Source organism: Babjeviella inositovora, assembly GCF_001661335.1.
Source record: "Babjeviella inositovora NRRL Y-12698 unplaced genomic scaffold BABINscaffold_9, whole genome shotgun sequence".
NCBI classification, from domain to species: Eukaryota; Fungi; Ascomycota; class Pichiomycetes; order Serinales; genus Babjeviella; species Babjeviella inositovora.
The window spans coordinates 204,550-223,225 of NW_017566846.1; the positions used below are offsets into that span (position 1 = coordinate 204,550).

At 50.8% G+C, this 18,676-nt stretch overlaps 5 protein-coding genes across 5 annotated transcripts; 3 read left to right on the top strand and 2 right to left on the bottom strand.

Moving 5' to 3' along the window:
- The first annotated feature begins 254 nt into the window (after positions 1–254).
- KCS1 (inositol polyphosphate kinase) lies at positions 255–3,824 on the top strand. Its single transcript, XM_019129335.1, has one exon. It carries the CDS (start codon positions 695–697, stop codon positions 3,800–3,802), a length of 3,108 nt encoding a protein of 1,035 aa, XP_018984035.1. The 5' UTR covers positions 255–694; the 3' UTR covers positions 3,803–3,824.
- A 1,450-nt stretch (positions 3,825–5,274) lies between these two features.
- RCA1 (Rca1p) lies at positions 5,275–6,716 on the top strand. The gene has a single exon (XM_019129336.1). It carries the CDS (start codon positions 5,351–5,353, stop codon positions 6,494–6,496), a length of 1,146 nt encoding a protein of 381 aa, XP_018984036.1. The 5' UTR covers positions 5,275–5,350; the 3' UTR covers positions 6,497–6,716.
- Positions 6,717–6,992: 276 nt separating this feature from the next.
- LAP41 (metalloaminopeptidase) lies at positions 6,993–8,558 on the bottom strand (the record flags this gene model as incomplete). Its single annotated transcript, XM_019131902.1, has 1 exon — positions 6,993–8,558. The coding sequence occupies one exon, from the start codon at positions 8,556–8,558 to the stop codon at positions 6,993–6,995; it is 1,566 nt and encodes a 521-aa protein (XP_018984037.1).
- Positions 8,559–9,349: 791 nt separating this feature from the next.
- On the bottom strand, positions 9,350–10,738 carry GLR1 (glutathione-disulfide reductase; the record flags this gene model as incomplete). The annotated part of the gene is made up of 1 exon (XM_019131903.1): positions 9,350–10,738. One exon carries the CDS (start codon positions 10,736–10,738, stop codon positions 9,350–9,352), a length of 1,389 nt encoding a protein of 462 aa, XP_018984038.1.
- A 934-nt stretch (positions 10,739–11,672) lies between these two features.
- On the top strand, positions 11,673–18,617 carry BABINDRAFT_8955 (uncharacterized protein; the record flags this gene model as incomplete). The annotated part of the gene is made up of 2 exons (XM_019132886.1): positions 11,673–13,669; positions 14,282–18,617. The coding sequence occupies 2 exons, from the start codon at positions 11,673–11,675 to the stop codon at positions 18,615–18,617; spliced, it is 6,333 nt and encodes a 2,110-aa protein (XP_018984039.1).
- Positions 18,618–18,676: the final 59 nt, after the last annotated feature.

Consider the following 18,676-nt stretch of genomic DNA (forward strand, 5'->3'; position numbering starts at 1 on the left):
TCTCATTCCGCAGTAGGAAGTAAAACATTTTTTTATTTTGTAAAATCGCGTTGAGCTATCATAATGTAGCCGTGCCTGACTAATTCATGGGACTGTAATATCCTATATAGCGTCTAAAATCTCCAACCACTGTCCACATTAATGCGCATTATATATTTTGCCCCTTGGCCACTTTTCCAATTAACCCCCTTGGTCTGCCCTTTAATTGACGCTATTCCCAAACACGTTTTCTCCACCGAGAGAATTCATTACAGCGTCACTGTATCTCTACAAGGTCGTGCGCTCGCCCAGAGGATATCCCCATCAAACACGGACAAAAAACAAAAAGGACGAATCGGCCTTGCAATGGTTTTCTTAGATACCATTTTGATTACACAGCCGCTACGAACATCAGACATACACATTTGTCGCTGCAACCAACTTATATACTTCTTTGAGCCGCAAAGTTGCACTGTTCTTGAAGCGTTTACCCTAGTCTGCGTGACATAGCCCTGTATCTATCGGCCTCGACTCAGACATAGATATTGCAAGGCATACCATTGTTTATTGATGTCTGTAGCCTGAGAGTTTTTCAGAAACTTTCCTTGTGTATCCCAAGATACCTCAGCCCCTGATCCGGTTGCAACCTCTAATCCTGTTCATAAACCATCCATTCTGCGGTGCCTCCACTTCTCTTAATATCTAATACCAAACAATGGATCGCACGGGTGAATTAAGGCCCCTCATTCCGGCTAACATGAATGCGCCCACCCCTATGCCCCATCAGCACCCAAAACATGAACCTCCAGAGCCCAGAGACTCGCCCTCTGAAAATAACAGCCTAGAGCCGGTAGACTCGTCTGAGTCGTTCGAAATTCCGCCTGTGGTCGCTGGACGTAAGGCCGCCAAGTCGTTCAAATTGTTTGAGCTACCTAAACTCACGGACAAGATTCATCACTCTCACAAGTCGCATCGCAAGGAACCCAAGCACCACGCCGAGACCGAGTTTGTTCCCTCGAAGTACGGCTCCAGCACTCTCAACACCCTACTCTCTCAGGTATCTTTAGACAAGGAGAAATCCCGCAACAACAGCGTAGAAGAAGAGCTCATTGGCATTGGACTGTCGACGGCCAAAGATGTATCGCTCTTGGCATCTATGACCGACCTCCAGCCAGTGTCCTCGGCTACATATTTCCCTCACAAGTCAAAATCAGATCCAACCTCTTTCGATGACGAGGTGATTCACCCCGAGCATCTCAGAGCCGAAGCCGAATTTGACATTAACCCGGAGACCCAGAAACCAGAGAATATCCGTCGCGATAGAGGTCATAAGGATAGGGCCCGGTCGGCCGCCACTGCCCACCATGAGGCAACCCCTCACATCTCCAGTGACGGCACTCCAGCAGACAAAGGTCTTGGCCCTTCCGACTCTAAGGTGAAAAAGTCCATCAAGTTTGATATTCCCGAAATTGCAGTCCCTGGGTTATTGGAGGCCTTGCCGGACCCATTCCATAAAACTGCGGGTTCGTTTGATCATGAAGCTGCCAGTTATCCAGGACAGGCGCCTGGCTCATTGGAAGATCACGGTACCGCCGTGGATGAAGATTCTCATTCCCTTGCTGTAGAGCTCACCCCGTTCCAAAACAAGGTCGGCGGCCACACGGCAATTTTCCGGTTCTCGCACCGCGCGGTGTGCAAGGCTTTGGTCAACAGAGAAAACATCTGGTACGAAGAAATTGAACAAAAGCAACCAGAGTTGTTGCCCTTCGTGCCGCGTTACCTCGGGGTGTTAAATGTGAGATACACGTCGCTTGTCGAAGACGACAGCAACGGTCACTCTGATACTCCTCCTGTCACAGCGGTGTCTCAGCATACCACCCATTTGGCTAGGCAGATTGGCCATGTTTCAGCCGCCAGCACCCCACTGTCTCCGGGCCGTGGGAATACCGGTAGTATCGACAAGACCCATTTTAGTACCCTTTCGCCGGCACAAGAGCTTAATTTCAAGACAAAGGCATACAAGTCAGCTCCTAACTCTAGTAAGCTTTTACCCTCAGAAGGCATTGAGTTGCCCCCGGAGGTGGTTTTGGATGACAACAAACACATAATCCCCGAATCTCTCCTCAATCACTACTCTTCCTCCGCACCGTCACCCTACGGCTCGTACCTCTCGTCATCCGAGGGCAAGGCAGGCTTAGTTGACCCGAATAATACTCCAAAAAACTCGCCGTATCAGCACGGAATGAATGAACTTCCCCAGCGTGACGGCGGGTACTTGGGTTCCACCAAAGTCAACCAAAGACTACAGGCATTGGTGTTGCAAGAAGTGTTTGCCCCAGGCAGAAAAGTTTCGGGTACCCCCTCCCGCCACCGCAACTCCACCGATGGGGACAGTGGCAGCTACAGCAACTCCTACAGTCCTCGAAACGAGATGCTCTACCTTTCAGAACGTTATCCGGGAGCTGACCACCAGAGCTATGGAGCCGCCTCCAGCTTGTACCGCCATCGCTACAGCGACGTAGATAGAGTATCTGTGTCCAAGTTTCGTGACGCCAGAAGAAGCAGCCACCTGTCGAATCTTTCCAGCCCCCATAACGATAGCCAGTCTTGTGGCAGAAGAAACAGCCTTGTCTCCAACAAGTCCGAGGGGCGCGGTGACGCGATCTTCGAAATGGACGATGATGACACCATGCTGCTCAATAGAGGGACTGAGTTGGCTGTTGGAAATGGGGATCTGGACGCCAAGTCAACTGGCTTGAAACGCCTGGCCAACCTAACGCCAGGTTTTATCTCATCACACAACTCCTCAGCTTCGTTGATGCATATGGGCGGCGGGTTGTATTCTGACGGAAGCTCTGGTGTTGGTGTTAACGGGAAACTTCGCCGCAAACTCACCCGCATCGAGAGATTCATCCTTTTGGAGGATTTAACCAGTGGGATGAACGTTGCCTGCGCGTTGGATTTGAAGATGGGGACCCGCCAGTACGGGATTGAGGCCAAGACGTCCAAAATGCTCTCACAGCGGAAGAAGTGTCGTCGAACAACGTCGCGTAGCATGGGTGTGCGTATCTGCGGCATGAAGGTGTGGGATAAGGCCGATGAAAAGTACGTCAGTCGCGACAAGTACTTTGGCCGCAACGTGCGGCCCGGCAGACAGTTTGCAAAGTGCTTGTTGCGGTTCTTGTACGACGGAGAGTCCTTGTACAGCATTGTTCGCCATTTACCCAAGTTGATTGAAAACTTGTACGCGTTGTACAAAGTGTTCTCTCAGCTCAAGGGCTACAGAATGTACGGGTCGTCGTTGTTGTTAATGTACGACTCGGTGCCCAGGTCCCAGCAGGAGACGACCGGCACCACCAACGCCACCTCCAAAACTATTGATATTGCCGAGTCGAAGCAGTCGTACGCCTTATCTATGGATGAAGAGAACAATGCCAAGGGCGGCGAGTTAATCATCCGCATTATCGATTTTGCCCAGTCGCTCACCCCTGGCGTACCCTTGACAGAAACCACCACTTACCCACCGAGACATGCCAACGACATTGACAAGGGGTATATCAAGGGGCTAACCTCTTTGCTCCAGTACGCCACTGTCTTCTACCGCAAGTTCATGGGAGCGGATTACGTAGATAAGGAGTCTGCTCTTCGGCTCATCAAGGCTTCTAAGCAGGACTTGTTACAGCAAAAGTATGCCTGGTTACAGGATTTCGACAACCACGACTTTACCAATGACGCGGCCGGGGCGTTCAGTGACGAGTTTTCCGAGCTAGACGAGTTGTTTCCGTCTGGCGAGCAGGCTTTTGACGACGGATGTTCTGATTAATGACATAATAAAAGTAACTTATAATGGTATCGTAGGTGCTATGTAGGGTACTGCTGAGTGTGCCAATGTGTTAGCCAAATGGGCTTGCCTATTAGGGATTGGTAGAGAAAGTTTTTTTATGGCCTGGCTCCTGCTAGTTTACGTTTTAACCGAATTAGTTTGGCTTTCATCTTACGTCACTATTCTGTCAGTTTCATGACCAGGTACCGCTGCAGGGATTTTGCAGTGACCCCGACTCTCTTCAATAGTTGGGACGGATGCACGCCATGAAAGATAAGCAACCTTGCATTTAAACTACCGCCTTACCATGTGATGATTCCAAAAGCCAGCCCGATCTTCGAATCAATGCGGAAGAGTGGAAATGCCGACTGGATAAAGAAAGTCAACAGGGGTTCATCCTGAGTATAACTCTTACCCCAAGCAAGATCAGTAATCTTTGTGCGTCAAGATGGGAAATGGCGAGCTTGACGGCAGAGAGTAGAACTCGGCACGTGTCACCAGAGCCTTGCTCCCCTGGTTCAATTGATGATCGAATTGTGGCCTACACGAAGCATGTCTGAATTGTTTGTAACGGTCATCACGAACAGATATGAATATGCCACCATAATTAAAACCATCGATAAAAAAAATACGCTATCCATTCTTACTCCTCGTTAGGTCGAGGCAGAAGTGGGGTTAAGCAGGAACAGAAACTAAAATCGTTCCATGGATCGAGAACATGAAACTGGCATAATCTGCTAGGCAAGATTAAGGTTGTAAACGGCGCAACTGTGCATATAATTACGCTCTTTATTCTTCGTGAAGCTGACGTCCGAAACTTTCTCTGAGAGTGTATTTTAGTCTGGAGGGTCTCACCGGACCAGAAACCTGGCTGGTAGACTGAAAAAAAGCCTTGCCGTAATCACTGGATGGACGGGGAATATACTTTTTACCCAGCGGCCTTCAGAGGGCTAGCTAAATTTCACATGACGCATGAACGGAATACCCCTTCGTGCAGCCCAAGAATCCCTGTTGTCGGACGAGTATCGGGAGACAACCGAGTAAAGCCGTCGTCTCAGGTACGTAAATGAACGTACGTAGTGGGGTTTAATTCGAGCCGTAAAACCACGCGTTTCCCAGCTTACTGTAAGTCCGGTATCGGTAATCAGACATCCTGTTCAGGAGCCGGAAAAGGGAACTAGCTTACCGAACTGTACGTTTCACTGTAAATGCTAACATTATTAAAAGACCCACCCAGAGTTCTAGAAGTTCCCCTATCCATCAGTTTAATGGTCCATAAGATAATTCAGATAAACTATTCTCAGCAATGTTTTAAGTGTGCATTTCCTCGGCGCGGGTCAAGGCTGCGTGTGTGCCGCGTTGTAGTGTGTGAGCTAAATGCTTTGTCATCCCCTTTCACGCAAGTACTTGAAATTTAAAAGGTTTCACAGGGTGCACAGGTCTATATGTCTAGCAACCATATATATCCACACGCTCGCGACAAAAAAAAACCCCGCAACAAGACACCCGGCAAAATTCAACTCTCGTCATTCTGCACAAATAAACGAAATGAGTGAAAACTTTATAGTCTATCCGAACGGAGGCACCCCCGTGCCCCAGGCCGACCAACGAATGAACCACTCCCAGATGAAGTTACAACAGCTCCACCAACAACAAATCCAGCAGCAGCAGCAGATGCAACAGATACAACTCCAACAGCTCCACCAGCAGCACCTTCATAATGAAACGCTAGCACCGTTTGCGGGACAGGCGCCCATGTATGATGCTAGCTTTCCCGCGACACCCTTTGGCCTGGTGCCAAACGTGGCAGCCCCACCGGTCCAACAGCAGCATCCCCACGTGCTGCAGAATCTCTTGATGGAGCATTTTATGAACAACAACCAGGAGGTGAACAAGTATTTTTTAACCAACCCGCCGATCTTTGATCTGTCAATGCTTTTGGACCCGCCATACCAGAGTGGGCCACATCCGCGCCGAAGACGTATTTCGATCTCTAACGGGCAGATACACCAGATGATCGATGCCTTCCACCATCTTCAGGAAGATGAAAGGGCCACCAGCCCCTCGACGGACTCCTCAGGGAATAACATTGTGGACTTTATCAACTTAAGGGATCCTCCCACAAGCTTAGGGGCTGCTTCTATTTCGCCCAGATCCCACGCACGCGACATCTCCGGGATCGATAGCATTACCCCGCAGCCCTCAGTACCCCCCTCCATCAATAGTCACACAGGAAAAGCCATCAAAACCGAAGGCGACAGGGGGGTTCCGGGCGACAGACTCCACGTGAACGGAAGCGGGGTGCCGCAGCACCAGTTGTTTTACAACAACGAGCTCATTTTCAATCCTCACGGAGACGCTCCTATAAAAGGCACCGCAGCATGGAAGCGCGATCGCTTATTGGAGCGTAACAGGGTCGCGGCATCCAAGTGCAGACAGAGAAAGAAGATGGCACAGGAGCAAATGGAGCGCAACGCGGAGATTCTTGTGGTGGAGAACAAAGAGCTAAAACGCAACTACCTCAAGATGCGCGCAAACTTGGCCAAGTACCAGAAGTTGATGCAGAGCCACTTGCTAGAATGCAAAAGCGGCTCCAACAGCTTGCGGCTTCTCGAGGACTTGATGAAGATCGATAGCGAGGAGATCAAGATTAGTACCAGTGATAACGAGCTTCTTGATGATAACGATGTCTGAGCTCGGCACCGCGATCGTTCTATACTTGCTCTCGAGCTCACTTTAATTTTTTGGGTTTCTTTATTCCTGCTGGGTGTTATTGCTTTTATTCTGGTTATGGTGTTATTTATTCGTTTTCATGGCGGAGGTGGGTGGTTGTGTCTTATTTGTGGTGAAACAATAAAGGTGTGCCACCATACAAAGAGAGAAATAAATAAAGATATGAAATATATGTAGAGGGGATTGATATGTAGAGAGGAGTGGATGCGTGGAGTGGATGAGACTCGAGAGCGGTTGTGGGATAATCGTATATATATATATATATATATATGTTTTCCTTACCCGTGTATCATACCTTTTTTCATGTATACGTCTATGGATACCTGCTCCAAGGTCTGGAAATTGATAATACGGGGACTGGATCAACCGGTCCCGTAGCTGAGGGCAAGTCATTCCTTTTCGTCTCATCTGCGAACGGTGTGGTAATCAATTAGATAAAATCTATTTAGACTATACTCTACAAATCCCCAAAAGAATCGTACACGGCCCTCCACTTGTCGAAGAAGCCCTCAAAGAACCTGACCCCCAAGCCGATATCCTTGGTCCCGGTAGCGGCTCTGATGGAGTGCATGGACAACTGCGGAATCCCCAAGTCGATGGTTCTGGCACCAGTCTGGATGGAGAGCGACGGTCCGATGGTGCCACCAGATCTGCTATCGTTTCTGATTTGGAAGTACTGCAATTCGTCGCCGTTCAACTTGGCAATCTGCTCCACAAGGGCCACACCCACGGCATCGGTCGCCATGTGACCGTTGGGGTCCAACGCGACGGAAATCCCCTTGTTTGGAACTGGGGCGTGGTGCTCTAAGTACACATTCTTGAAGTTAGGGTTCAACAAGTGATTGACATCGGCAGACAAGATGATCGTATTGGCGTACACCGTCCTGATCAAGGCAGAAATGTCGGCGCCCTTGTTGTAGGCACTAGTGACACGCGACACGACGGCCTCCACAAGACCGCCCTTGGCGCCCTGCCTCAAAGCGGAGCCGATTTCCTCGTTGTCATACAAGCCCACAACGGAGAAGGAGTCCTTAGGGACGGAGCCCCCGTTCCGTACTACAAACTCGATGAGCCCGCTAATAGCGGCGAAGGAGCAGATTCGGTCGTCCACACGCGGCGCAAAGAGGAATTCACGCGAAAGACCACCGAGAATCCCCTTCTGGACGTCGTACAAGTCCAAATCCAACTGCACAATGTCCTCTACCTTGACCTCTGCCAAGGATGCGATGTAGCGAAGAAGCTTCAACGCGTGGCGTCCGTACAACGGCGCGGCCTTTTCAGCGTCCGTAGCTTCCTCCTCCTTGCCGGTAGAGAACCCCACCACTGGCACGGCCTGGGTCTCCGGGTTGAATGGACCGACGGCAGGTGCACCAAAGTGCGGGGCCAACGTAGGGATGTGCGCAATCGGGTGCGGCGATGAGTTGATCAACTTTGACTCAACCTTGTAGCCAATGTTGGCGGTAGGGTCCGCAACCTTGACCAACACACGGCCACCCAACCCCAAATCTCTGTCCCACCAGAGATTGGACAACGCCCCCGCGTATGGGGCGACGCCCAAGAGTTCGTAACCGTCGACCTTTTCCTTGGTGGAATTAGGCTTCAACTTTGTCGCAAGCGCATCGATATGCGACCCAATAATCCCCACGCCCTTTTCTGGGGTCCAATCGGCGCCCACGGCAAATGCCGCAAGGGAGGTGCCAGAGCGGGTCGTGTAGTACAAGCCCGGGGTCAAGTCGTCCCAGGAAGTCTTTTCGGAGAGGTAAGAGAAGCCGTGTGATTCAAGGAGCGTGCCAATATAGGAAACCACGTGGAACGTCGTAGGCGACTTGTAGGTGAAGTCAATGTAGCGGTGCGCGTAGTGCACAAGGTAGTCATCAGTGTACTTCTCCTTGGACGTTTGGAAGACCGGCGAAACCGCCGGCATAGGACTGAGTGAGGTAGTTTTTGCCTCGGCTGGCTTGCTATGGCCTGGGGTTGCTTCGTTCTTGAGGGCGATGAACTTCTCGACGCCCTTGGAGCCCATCTCGAAGAGCTGGAACACCTGCTGCAACGCCGCCACGGCACTTTCTGGGTCAAATTGATTCTGGGCCATTGTTTGTATAAGTTATCTATAGGGCGTAAATTCCGTATAATATAGATTATGAGGGGGGCGGCAATTGACTTATAAAGAGTTTCATGGTTCACAGGGCGGGGCAACGTGGGGCCGTAGGGTTGGCTGGCTTGGGTTGCGAGCCCCGGTGGAGGTAGGCACGTCATCCGTGCGGCGGTGGTGGCAGGCTTATCCATACCGTTTTTGGTAAATCACCTCAACACAGTTGGGAGGAGTGGCGGGCGGCTTGATATAGTAGCTAGGATGGGGACGGTATACTATGCATATTTTAGTGGCGGTATGACGATTTAATACGCCCCTTGTGCTCATTTCTTGAATCGTTAAAGAGCTGATAACTTGCACCGGTGAGCCGGACTCCTGCATTTATGTAACGATAGTATTGGTCTATATTCCAACTCGTAACTAGTTTTCCAACATTAGTTTTTAATCTATATATGTATTATACGTGATGCAATGATATAGGGTAAGCATATTAATATTAATGTTATTTATAGTGTTTAGAAAAATAGTGCAATGTCGATAATTATTTTGTTATAGCTGATATATCACCATATATATTAATATATATACTTATATTTTACGTTTGGCATATTATCAATACTTTCAATATCGCAAGCTAATTAATAATACACACAGTACTGCCACACGCTACAATTTCACTATAAGTTATAACCACCCAGAACTAAAATACTCGCTCCATCACTTTAACGGAGGGTAACCAACTCTTCGGCACTGGATGGGTGGATGGCAACACAGTTGTCAAAGTCGGCCTTAGTAGCGCCCATCTTGATGGCAACACCAAAACCTTGCAAGATCTCGGCACTGGAGTCACCAACAATGTGCAACCCAACAACCTTCTCGTCCTTGCCGGCACAGATCAACTTGTAGGAGGTTGGCGATTTGTGCTCCAACATGGCGTAATACAAGGCGGTGAACTTGGACTTGTACACCTTGAGGTTGTCCTTGCCGTACTTTTCAATAGCTTGCTTCTCGCTTAAACCAATGGAGCCGGCCTCCGGGTGGGAGAAGATCACAGACGGAATATTTTCGTAGTCCTGTTTCTGGTCCTTAAACTCAGCTGGACTGAACAACCTATTGGACAACTTTCTACCCGAGGCGATGGCCACTGGAGTCAACTCAACGTTACCAACAACGTCACCCAAGGAGTAGATACCCTTGACATTGGTGTTTTGGTACTCGTCGACAAGAATCTGCGCCTTGTCGTTGGCCTTGACACCGCTGGCTGGCAAGTTGAAGCCCACCAAGGACTTTCTACCAATGGTCCAGACCAACGCCTCGACCTCCAACACTTCATCAGTGGTCAAGGTGACCTTCAATAAGCCGCTGGCCAACTTTTCCACAGACTTCACGTTGGACTTCTTGTGCACGTTGATGCCTTCCTCGACGTAGTGGTCGGTGATGGTTTCCTGGATGCTTTCGTCGAAGGATCTCAAGACAGTTTCACCTCTAATGATCAAGTGGGTCTCGGAGCCCAAGCCGTGGAACACACCGGCCAACTCCACGCCAATATAGCCCGCCCCAACGACCGCAACGGTCTTTGGTTGGGTCTCCATTTTGAAGAACCCGTCGGAATCGGTGCCCAATTCGGCGCCTGGAACGTCTGGCAAGATTGGCGCCCCACCAGAGGCAATCAAAATGTGGTCAGCGGTGTAGACCTGGGTCGTACCGTCGCGCTTAGCAACCTCGACCAGCTTCTCGCCCACAAACTTGGCCCAGCCGTAGACGTACTCGACGCCCTCCTTCAGCATGTTTCTCTCGTAGATCCCGTTCAATTTCTGGATGTAGGCGTCTCTCTTAGGCTTGAGATACTCCCAGTTGAAGGTCTTGGCGGCCGAAGGAGCCACGTCAAAGCCGTACTCCTTTGCCTGCGCGATTTTGGACGCCATGTCCGAAGCGTACCACATCAACTTTTTAGGCACACATCCAACATTGACACACGTCCCGCCCATCGCCTTGCCCTCGATCACCAACGTCTTGGCACCGTACGACGCGGCTCTCCTGGCCGAGGCAACGCCGCCGGATCCGCCTCCGATGACGAGATACTGGTAGTGGGTGGATTCAATTGGGGCCATTGTGGAAGTAGAAAAGTGTTTTGTTAAAAGGGATAGTCTGCTTGTGGTGGTGGTGGTGAGCAGCTTGGAGAGCAAGTTAATCATTTGAGAGCGGAAGGAAGAGCAATAAATAATAACCGGGCGAGGGACTGAAAAGAAATGGGGGCGAGATGTGGCGCCGTCATTTCGATTACTAAGCGGGGCCTAGGGGAACCAGCCACAGGTGGATGACATATAGGGATGTGGCGGAGCCATTTGACAAGTTTCTCAGGCAAAGGGGGATTGCCGGACGGACCGGGTCGGGAGCTTTATGCATTTCGTCTATGAATATTGTCGAACTCCGTTCTGGTATACTGTTAGTTCCACGGGAATGTTTCATTTCTGTTTGAAAAATGCCATACTGTGCATCAAAAGAAATGACGGCCAAACCTTTGCACATCGGATTTCCATTCTGGCGTTAACCAGAGATTGGTACAGCTGTACCCACGTGAAAAAAAAAAATGAAGAAAAGGAGGTTGGGTACTAATGTGATATAGTTGATTGTGGCAATTGAGGCAAAATTGTTAATACTTCAATACGTAGCGTTAACCTTCTTGGCTATCAAGATCGGCATATGTCGGAGAAACTCCTCACTCTTGCATCTTTTTAAGGCTTGCCTATGTGCATAAGGTTAGGGTTAGGCGATGTTTCAAGAGACCTTGGTTATTGATTTGTTGCCATAGAAATTAGTCATATACAGTGTATCTAACAGTATCAATAACCGAGATTACTCGCACCTGGATAGATTTAGACCATCAGGATCGCAACAGTTTTGTAGGATTTTTCTGTATTGATTGCCAAAAAAAATCCTACGAATGACCTTTGAGTTGTATCCTGCACGTTCCCCACTAAATATTTTCGATTTTTTTTTAGCGTAAATCAACCTGGACCAATAAGCTCCAACACCCCCACTACAATGCCCGGATGGACAGCCATCCCGAATGAACTCCTCGATAGCATCTTCTACCTCGTCTATCAACACGACAAATCATGTTTTCTCAAGGCGAGCCAGACGTGCCGGCGATGGCGTGAGACGGCGTCCTCTGTGCTCATGGCGGCGCAACGCAAAGCCCACACGGACTGCACGTTTCCCGTGAATTTCACTACGTTTCGTAATCAGCAGATGATAGACTACCTCCGGAGCCGCGGCCTGTCTGCCAGTTGGCTCCATTTTGTCACGACAGAGGTGAAGCTCCCACTTGCCCACTATCGCTTGCTCCAGCCGAATTGCCATATTCTTAATTCGTTTACCTGCTTCTATCTTGCCGAGTACGGCCCGAACTACCTTTTCTGGCCGGATATGAAAAATCTATGCAGCTCACTCAACGTGACAAATAACGGCGAGTACGTGATGGTTTCCTTTGAAACGTCCGCCCGCACGTGCTCCTTCACGAAGTTCTCCACCCCGGACGAGGCCTTGGTATATCCGCGCGACAGCGAGAGCCAGACGTTCCGCGAGAACGATGCGATTCTCCCATGGTCAAACGAGCAGTTGCTCCAGCACCGGGCCGTCTTGTTTCCGGATATTCCCACCTTGGTAAATAAGAAGTACCGCCTCTGTCTCTACAAGATCTCTCACTACACGAATAAGGCTGACTACTGCCAGCGGCAGACGCTGATCTATCGCAACCCCATCCAGGGCTTTATGTCTTTCAACCAGCCCGTCACCCACGCGTTCATGTCGTCGGACAACAAGCACCTCGCCGTCGCCTTTTACGGTTTGGTGCACGTCTATCGCCTTAACTACACGACCATGGGCGCTTCCCCAATTATCTTTTCGCGGCAGTATCCGTCAGAAATCAAGTATTTGGGGCTCTCCGCGCACGCAGAGATCTTGTTCATCCAGTCGATGCGCATTGGCGGGTTGCTTATGATCAATCTCGAGACAAAGGAGGAGGTTGACTTTCCACACTATCGATTGGACTTGACGATGAATCTCCAGAACGATTTTAACTTGACAATTTCCGGATTTAACGAGACGTATGTGTATGGCATGCCCACCAGGATTCGGTTGGACTCTTCGCCAAGGCCGGTAGATGAGACTCCAAGGGAGGGTGAAGGCAGAAGTGGAATATTCAGGAAGGGTGAGGCCAGAGATGGAATATCTAAAATTCCCGAACGAGCCCTGAAGCGTCACTGTGGATGCATCTCGGGGACTCTTCCTAACCCTGTTAAAAGCATCTGGGACTACTTCAAACGGACAATTGAAATAGACTACTCCGCCTGGGGCTCGCAACTCCACCGACTAGAGGGTCCCGGCACGTTCATCGGGATAGACGTTAAGCCAGAGGAGGATGACTTTTCTGGCTCGCTAACCATCCTCTTGTATCTTCACCGCCGGTTCCTCAAGGGCCTCAACTTTGATTACTACATCCAAGACTTCATGCGGGGCTGGTACGACGAAGGAAACGAAGATGACGAAGCAGAGAAAGATGAGGCGTTTGACGATAGGGACGAGGAAGAAGATGGTGAAGAGGACGAGCACGTCACCATCCCCTTGTTCAGTCTTGTTCCTTCCCAGAATGACCCGATTTTCACAGTGTGTCCGTCTGGAAGGAGGGTCGCCATAGCTTCCAACACGCAGTTGTTCATCCTCAACACATCCTGGGAAGCTTCGCTTTTGCTCTACTCGTACTACCAGCGGGGCTCTGGCGCAAATCTCCCGATCCACACGTATGGCCCGGGAGTGGGACTCAACACGGTCACACCGGAAAATGACTACTTTTGTTTCCACGAACGGATTGATTTTCTCAAATTTTTGCCCGACTTGGGCCAGCAGGCTGGGAATAAGCGGTATATCGATGAAATCAAGTTTGTGAGCGATACCAAATTGGTGTTGTACTACCAGGATCGGTGCTTTGTGTACGACTTTAGTAACAAATATTTGTCCAACCCCAGCCGTGATGGAATGGCGTGAGTATGACAGGGCGATACAGTCCTGCATTATTTATTCCACTTCCATCTGGTATGGTGCAATACCCACGGTAGCATACCGTTAGCCTTTCAATATAAACACAACAATCAATCCGAATTGAGCATTACAAGCTCTTTGTGCAATTTCTCTGTGCAATCTCTAATAGACCGATATACTTATTCATAACCAAATTCTCTAGACCATAGGATTCTGCCATCCCATGTCTAAGGGAACTGTTCTATATACAAAATACGTAGATGTTCCAGCCACCTAGATTTGTCATACCTCCCGTTTCCACCCATAGACCGTTATAAAAATTACAGTCAAGAACTTCATAAGTCCTTTTATCAAGGATTTCATCCTGCATAAAGGCTCACTTGGCCGCACCGCAACCCTGACCTCAGGTCGTGCCCCTCCAAATTCTGCTTATCACCAGCGCACGACGTAAAAAGCTTCGCCTCCGCACTTCAACCATTGACAGTTTTTTTTTCCAATTAACTAACCGATCATCGTCACCATTCCCTCGTTATGAATTGGCGGCTATATCTAGCGCTCCTGCTCGTGGTGCCAGCAACGGCATTCACACCTACGGTGAAATCCTCAGTCTTTAGTAACCTCACGCAAATCGTGTACTTTGAAGACTCTTCACACGTGCTCAACCTCAACTACGACGACCTCTACCTCTCAAAGGATAACGGTGCCACCTGGAAGCCCGTCAAGAACTTCCAGGACAAGGCCGTCTCCCTCTATGCGGATCCGTTTAAGCTGACGCGCGCGTTCACCTTCACGAGCAGCAACCACCAGTTCGTGTCCAACGACCGCGGTGAGTCGTGGAAAAAGTTCGACTGGAAGCTCCCGACCATATCCAAAATTCTCCAGCCGATAGTGAACGCCCAAAACCCCGATCTTATTCTTTTTCCTGTCTACACATGCCCAGATGGTGACTGCCGCACACAGTACTACTACACGGCTGACGGGCTTGCATCCGCACCGCGGCTTATGCTCGACACGCCTGAGATCAAAAAGTGCACGTTCGTACAGGCCACACGCGCGTTCACGAGCGGGCCCACCACGCGTATCATGTGTGTGGAGCACATGATTGTCCGGGGAAAGCGCAACTCGCACGTCACTTACTCTGACGACTGGTATAAGACCAATCATAGAATCGCGGGGCTTGCTCTCCGTAACGAAACCCGCATTCGGATCGAAGATATCACTATTGTCCAGTCATTTGCGATCATCCAGGCGGTGAACATCCGTCTGTCGCAGGAGTTTCTCTTTGTCTCCACCGACGGGAGAGAATTCCGTGAGATCTGGTTCCACGCGGAGCTCAAATCCGGGATGTTTGAGTTTCTCGCATCGACTTCATCGTCGCTCCACGTTGCAGTCCACGGCTACGATTCTTCGCTCAAGGAAAACACCAAGATCAGTGCGACCGACCTCTATGCCTCAGACTCCTCCGGTTTACAGTTTACAAAGATCCAGTCGGCTGTGAAGGGGGAATATCTCGGTTTGTATCAGATCCAGAAGGTTTCCAAAGTGGACGGGGTCTGGATTTCCTCCATCAGCAAGGGCTTCAACTACGACACCGGGTTGCCCAAGTACCGGTCGATGATTACGCTCGACGATGGCCGTACCTGGAACTACCTCAAGGTGGATGAATGTGGTGACAAGCCGCTTGACGAGTGCCATTTAAGTTTGGGAATTACTGCATTGTTCGACAACGACAAGATCGACGCGACGGGTCCGACCCCGGGGATTGTCATGGGCATCGGGCATCTTGGCGAAATGACCGCTGGGAGCTACGAAGGAAGCACGTACGTGTCGCGCGATGCAGGTGTGACGTGGAAGTTTGCACTTAAAGAGCCGTGCGCGTTCAACTTCGGTGACCAGGGAAACGTGATTGTCGCGGTGCCGATGATCTCCCATGTGGATGGCGTTGACTACGCGTACTACTCGTTCGACCAGGGCGATTCGTGGGAGAAGTTTGCCCTCGGCAGAAAGATCTCCCCGACGTCGTTACTCACAACGCCAGACGGTTCCTCCGCCAAGTTCATCCTTACAGGGTTCACCGACAAGACAAACTTCAGGAAAGAGACGATCGAGGAGCTCGTGCTCTCACTTGATTTCTCACGCGCGTTCGGTAAGTGCGGCACGAATGACATGGAGCTCTGGCACACGCGTGTCGATGCAAACGGCGCTCAGGGCTGCATCCTTGGGCACCAGGAGCTGTTCCAGCGGCGCAAGCAGCACGCGAAATGTTTCGTGAACAAATTGTACGAGGACGTAAAGCCGATTGAAAAGAAGTGCCAGTGTGTGCTCGAGGACTTTGAGTGTGCGTACGGCTTCATCAAGGACCACCGTGGCGAGTGCGCAATCGAGCCGGCTGCTTTGAAGGAGTTATGCAAGGGGGGGGACGAGTATGTTTCACCTAAGAGCATGCGCCTCATTCCCGGAAACTTGTGCGAAGGTGGCGAGGACGAGTTTGTGCGCGAGATGCGCATCCACTGCGGCCAGGTTGACGAGATAGTGAACGGCAGTCAGATCAAAACGCACATGAGCGTACTACCGGATGCGGTTGCGGAATACCGCTACCTTGACAAGATAGAGGGCGAAAAGCACGAGACAGTGATTGTGCGGACGAAGAAGCACGCGATTTACATTTCCCAGGACAGCGGCCAGACGTTTGAGCGGCTTGAGGACAGCGAGGACGAGGAATTCCTTGCAATCTACACGAACAAGGACCATCCGCGCCACGTGTATTTAATCACCGGGGGCAGTCACGTGTATGTTTCGCACCGTGCGGGGAGGCACTTCAGGAAAATTAAGACCCCGGGCCCCCCAAACACAATGGGCGTGCCTGTGCTTACGTTCGACAAGAATGACAGAGACTTGTTTATTTGGTACACGGACTGCGAGTCTGGCGAATGCGTGGACGCGCACCACACACGTGACGGTGGGGAGTCGTTCGCGCTTTTGCGCGCGGGCACGCGTTCTTGCTCGTACGTGGGATCGCGTCTTAACCCGCGGACGGTGCGTGAAGCGGACGTGATTTTCTGTGAGGAGCCAACCGGGCAGTATCTCCGTATCATCTCCTCGACCGATTTATTCGAGACATCCACCACCGTGTTTGAGAAGGCAATCGGGATGACCATGACGGGTGAGTTCTTTGTAGTTGCGGAGGTACTTGAAGAGAAGGGTGTGTCGCAGTTGCGTTCGCACACTAGCGTTGACGGTGTACTGTTTGCCCGCGCATTGTTTCCGCACGACTTTGAGGTTGCGTCGCAGCAGGCGTTCACGTATATTGATTCAACTTCGCGCGCAATCTTCATGCACGTGACAACGAGTGCGAAGGCAGGCGCGGAGTTTGGCACGCTCCTCAAGCTGAACTCCAACGGGACGTCGTATGTGGTTGCCGCACGTGATGTTAACCGTGACGCGCTGGGTTATGTCGACTACGAGCGCATTCAGAGCCTTGAGGGCATCTCTGTGCTCAACACCGTTGTGAATCCGAAGGGCATTACCGGAAAGGACGGTAAGAAGATTAAAACTGTCATCACCTACAACGACGGTGGCGAGTGGTTTGAGTTAGTGCCCCCACCGATTGATTCTGAGGGAAAGAAGTACGCGTGTGCGGGGAGCTCGCTCGAGGAATGCTCGCTCAATCTCCATGGGTTCACTGAGCGTGTGGACGCGCGCGACACGTATCTGTCTGGTTCAGCTATCGGAATCCTCATGGCCACTGGGAACGTTGGCAAGCATTTGTCCGCAAAGGAGGACGCGTCGACGTTCCTCACGCGTGACGGGGGTGTCACGTGGCGCGAAATCCACAAGGGCACCTACATGTGGGAGTACGGCGACCAGGGCACGATTCTCGTGTTGGTGAATGATAAGGACCTGACAAATGAGTTGTTGTACTCGCTCGATGAAGGAGAGACGTTCCAGACGTTCCAATTTTCTGACTCAAAGGTGAGCGTGCTTGACATTGCGACCGCGCCGTCTGACACATCCATGAACTTTCTTCTCTTTGCGCGCAGCTCCATGGAGTCGGGCCAAAAGACGCTCACGTTCGCGCTCGACTTCCAGCTCGTGTACGGCAGACCATGTGTGTTGGACTTGGAGCATCCGGACCGCGACGACTTTGAGTACTGGACTCCAAAGCATCCGTTCTCGGCCGACAAGTGCTTGTTTGGGCACGAGGCGCGCTACCTCCGTCGCGCAACCACCGCACATGACTGTTACGTAGGTTCGGCGCCTGTGCGTGACGCGTACAAGGTGATCCGCAACTGCCCGTGTACGCGCGCGGACTACGAGTGCGACTACAACTATGTGCGCGACACTGACGGCACGTGTAAGCTCGTTGCGGGGCTCGCTCCGCCAGATCACTCGGAAACGTGTCAAGTGGATAAGAACGTGTTTGAGTACTTTGAGCCAACAGGGTATCGCCGAATTCCCCTTTCCACGTGTGTGGGAGGCAAGGAGTTTGATAAGGCTGAGGCAAAGATGTGCCCTGGTAAGGAGAAGGAGTTTAACAAGCACCACCGTCCGGGTTGGTTTGGGATCTTACTTGTGTTTGTTGTGCCGGTTACGGTGTTTTTTGCCGCCATTTGGATCGTTTACGATAAGGGGATTCGCCGCAACGGTGGATTTGCGCGGTTTGGTGCTATCAGGCTCGGGGAGGATGACGATTTGCAGTTGGTTGAAAACAATATTGGGGATAAGGTGATCAATGCGGTGGTGACTGCGGGGGTGATGTTGTTTGCGGGCATAGCGTATGTTTATAAGAGTCGCGGATTTGTTGACGGCTGGGTCCTTACGCAGTTCCGGTCCGCCATGGACCGCAGAAGTCACAATCGGAGGTATGTGGCCGTTCCAGAGGACTCTGAGGATGAATTTTTAGCGTTTAGTGATGGGCTCAGCGAGGATGACGCGGAAGAGCTTAACTAGAGCTTTTCGGAGTGAATTGTAATAAGCTATTTGAAGGGTATTGTAGAGGAAGGACTGAA

Bases quoted from the DNA above. Each gene is read 5' to 3' on its own strand.
- KCS1 (XM_019129335.1), top strand. From the start codon at position 695: ATGGATCGCACGGGTGAATTAAGGCCCCTCATTCCGGCTAACATGAAT.
- RCA1 (XM_019129336.1), top strand. From the start codon at position 5,351: ATGAGTGAAAACTTTATAGTCTATCCGAACGGAGGCACCCCCGTGCCC.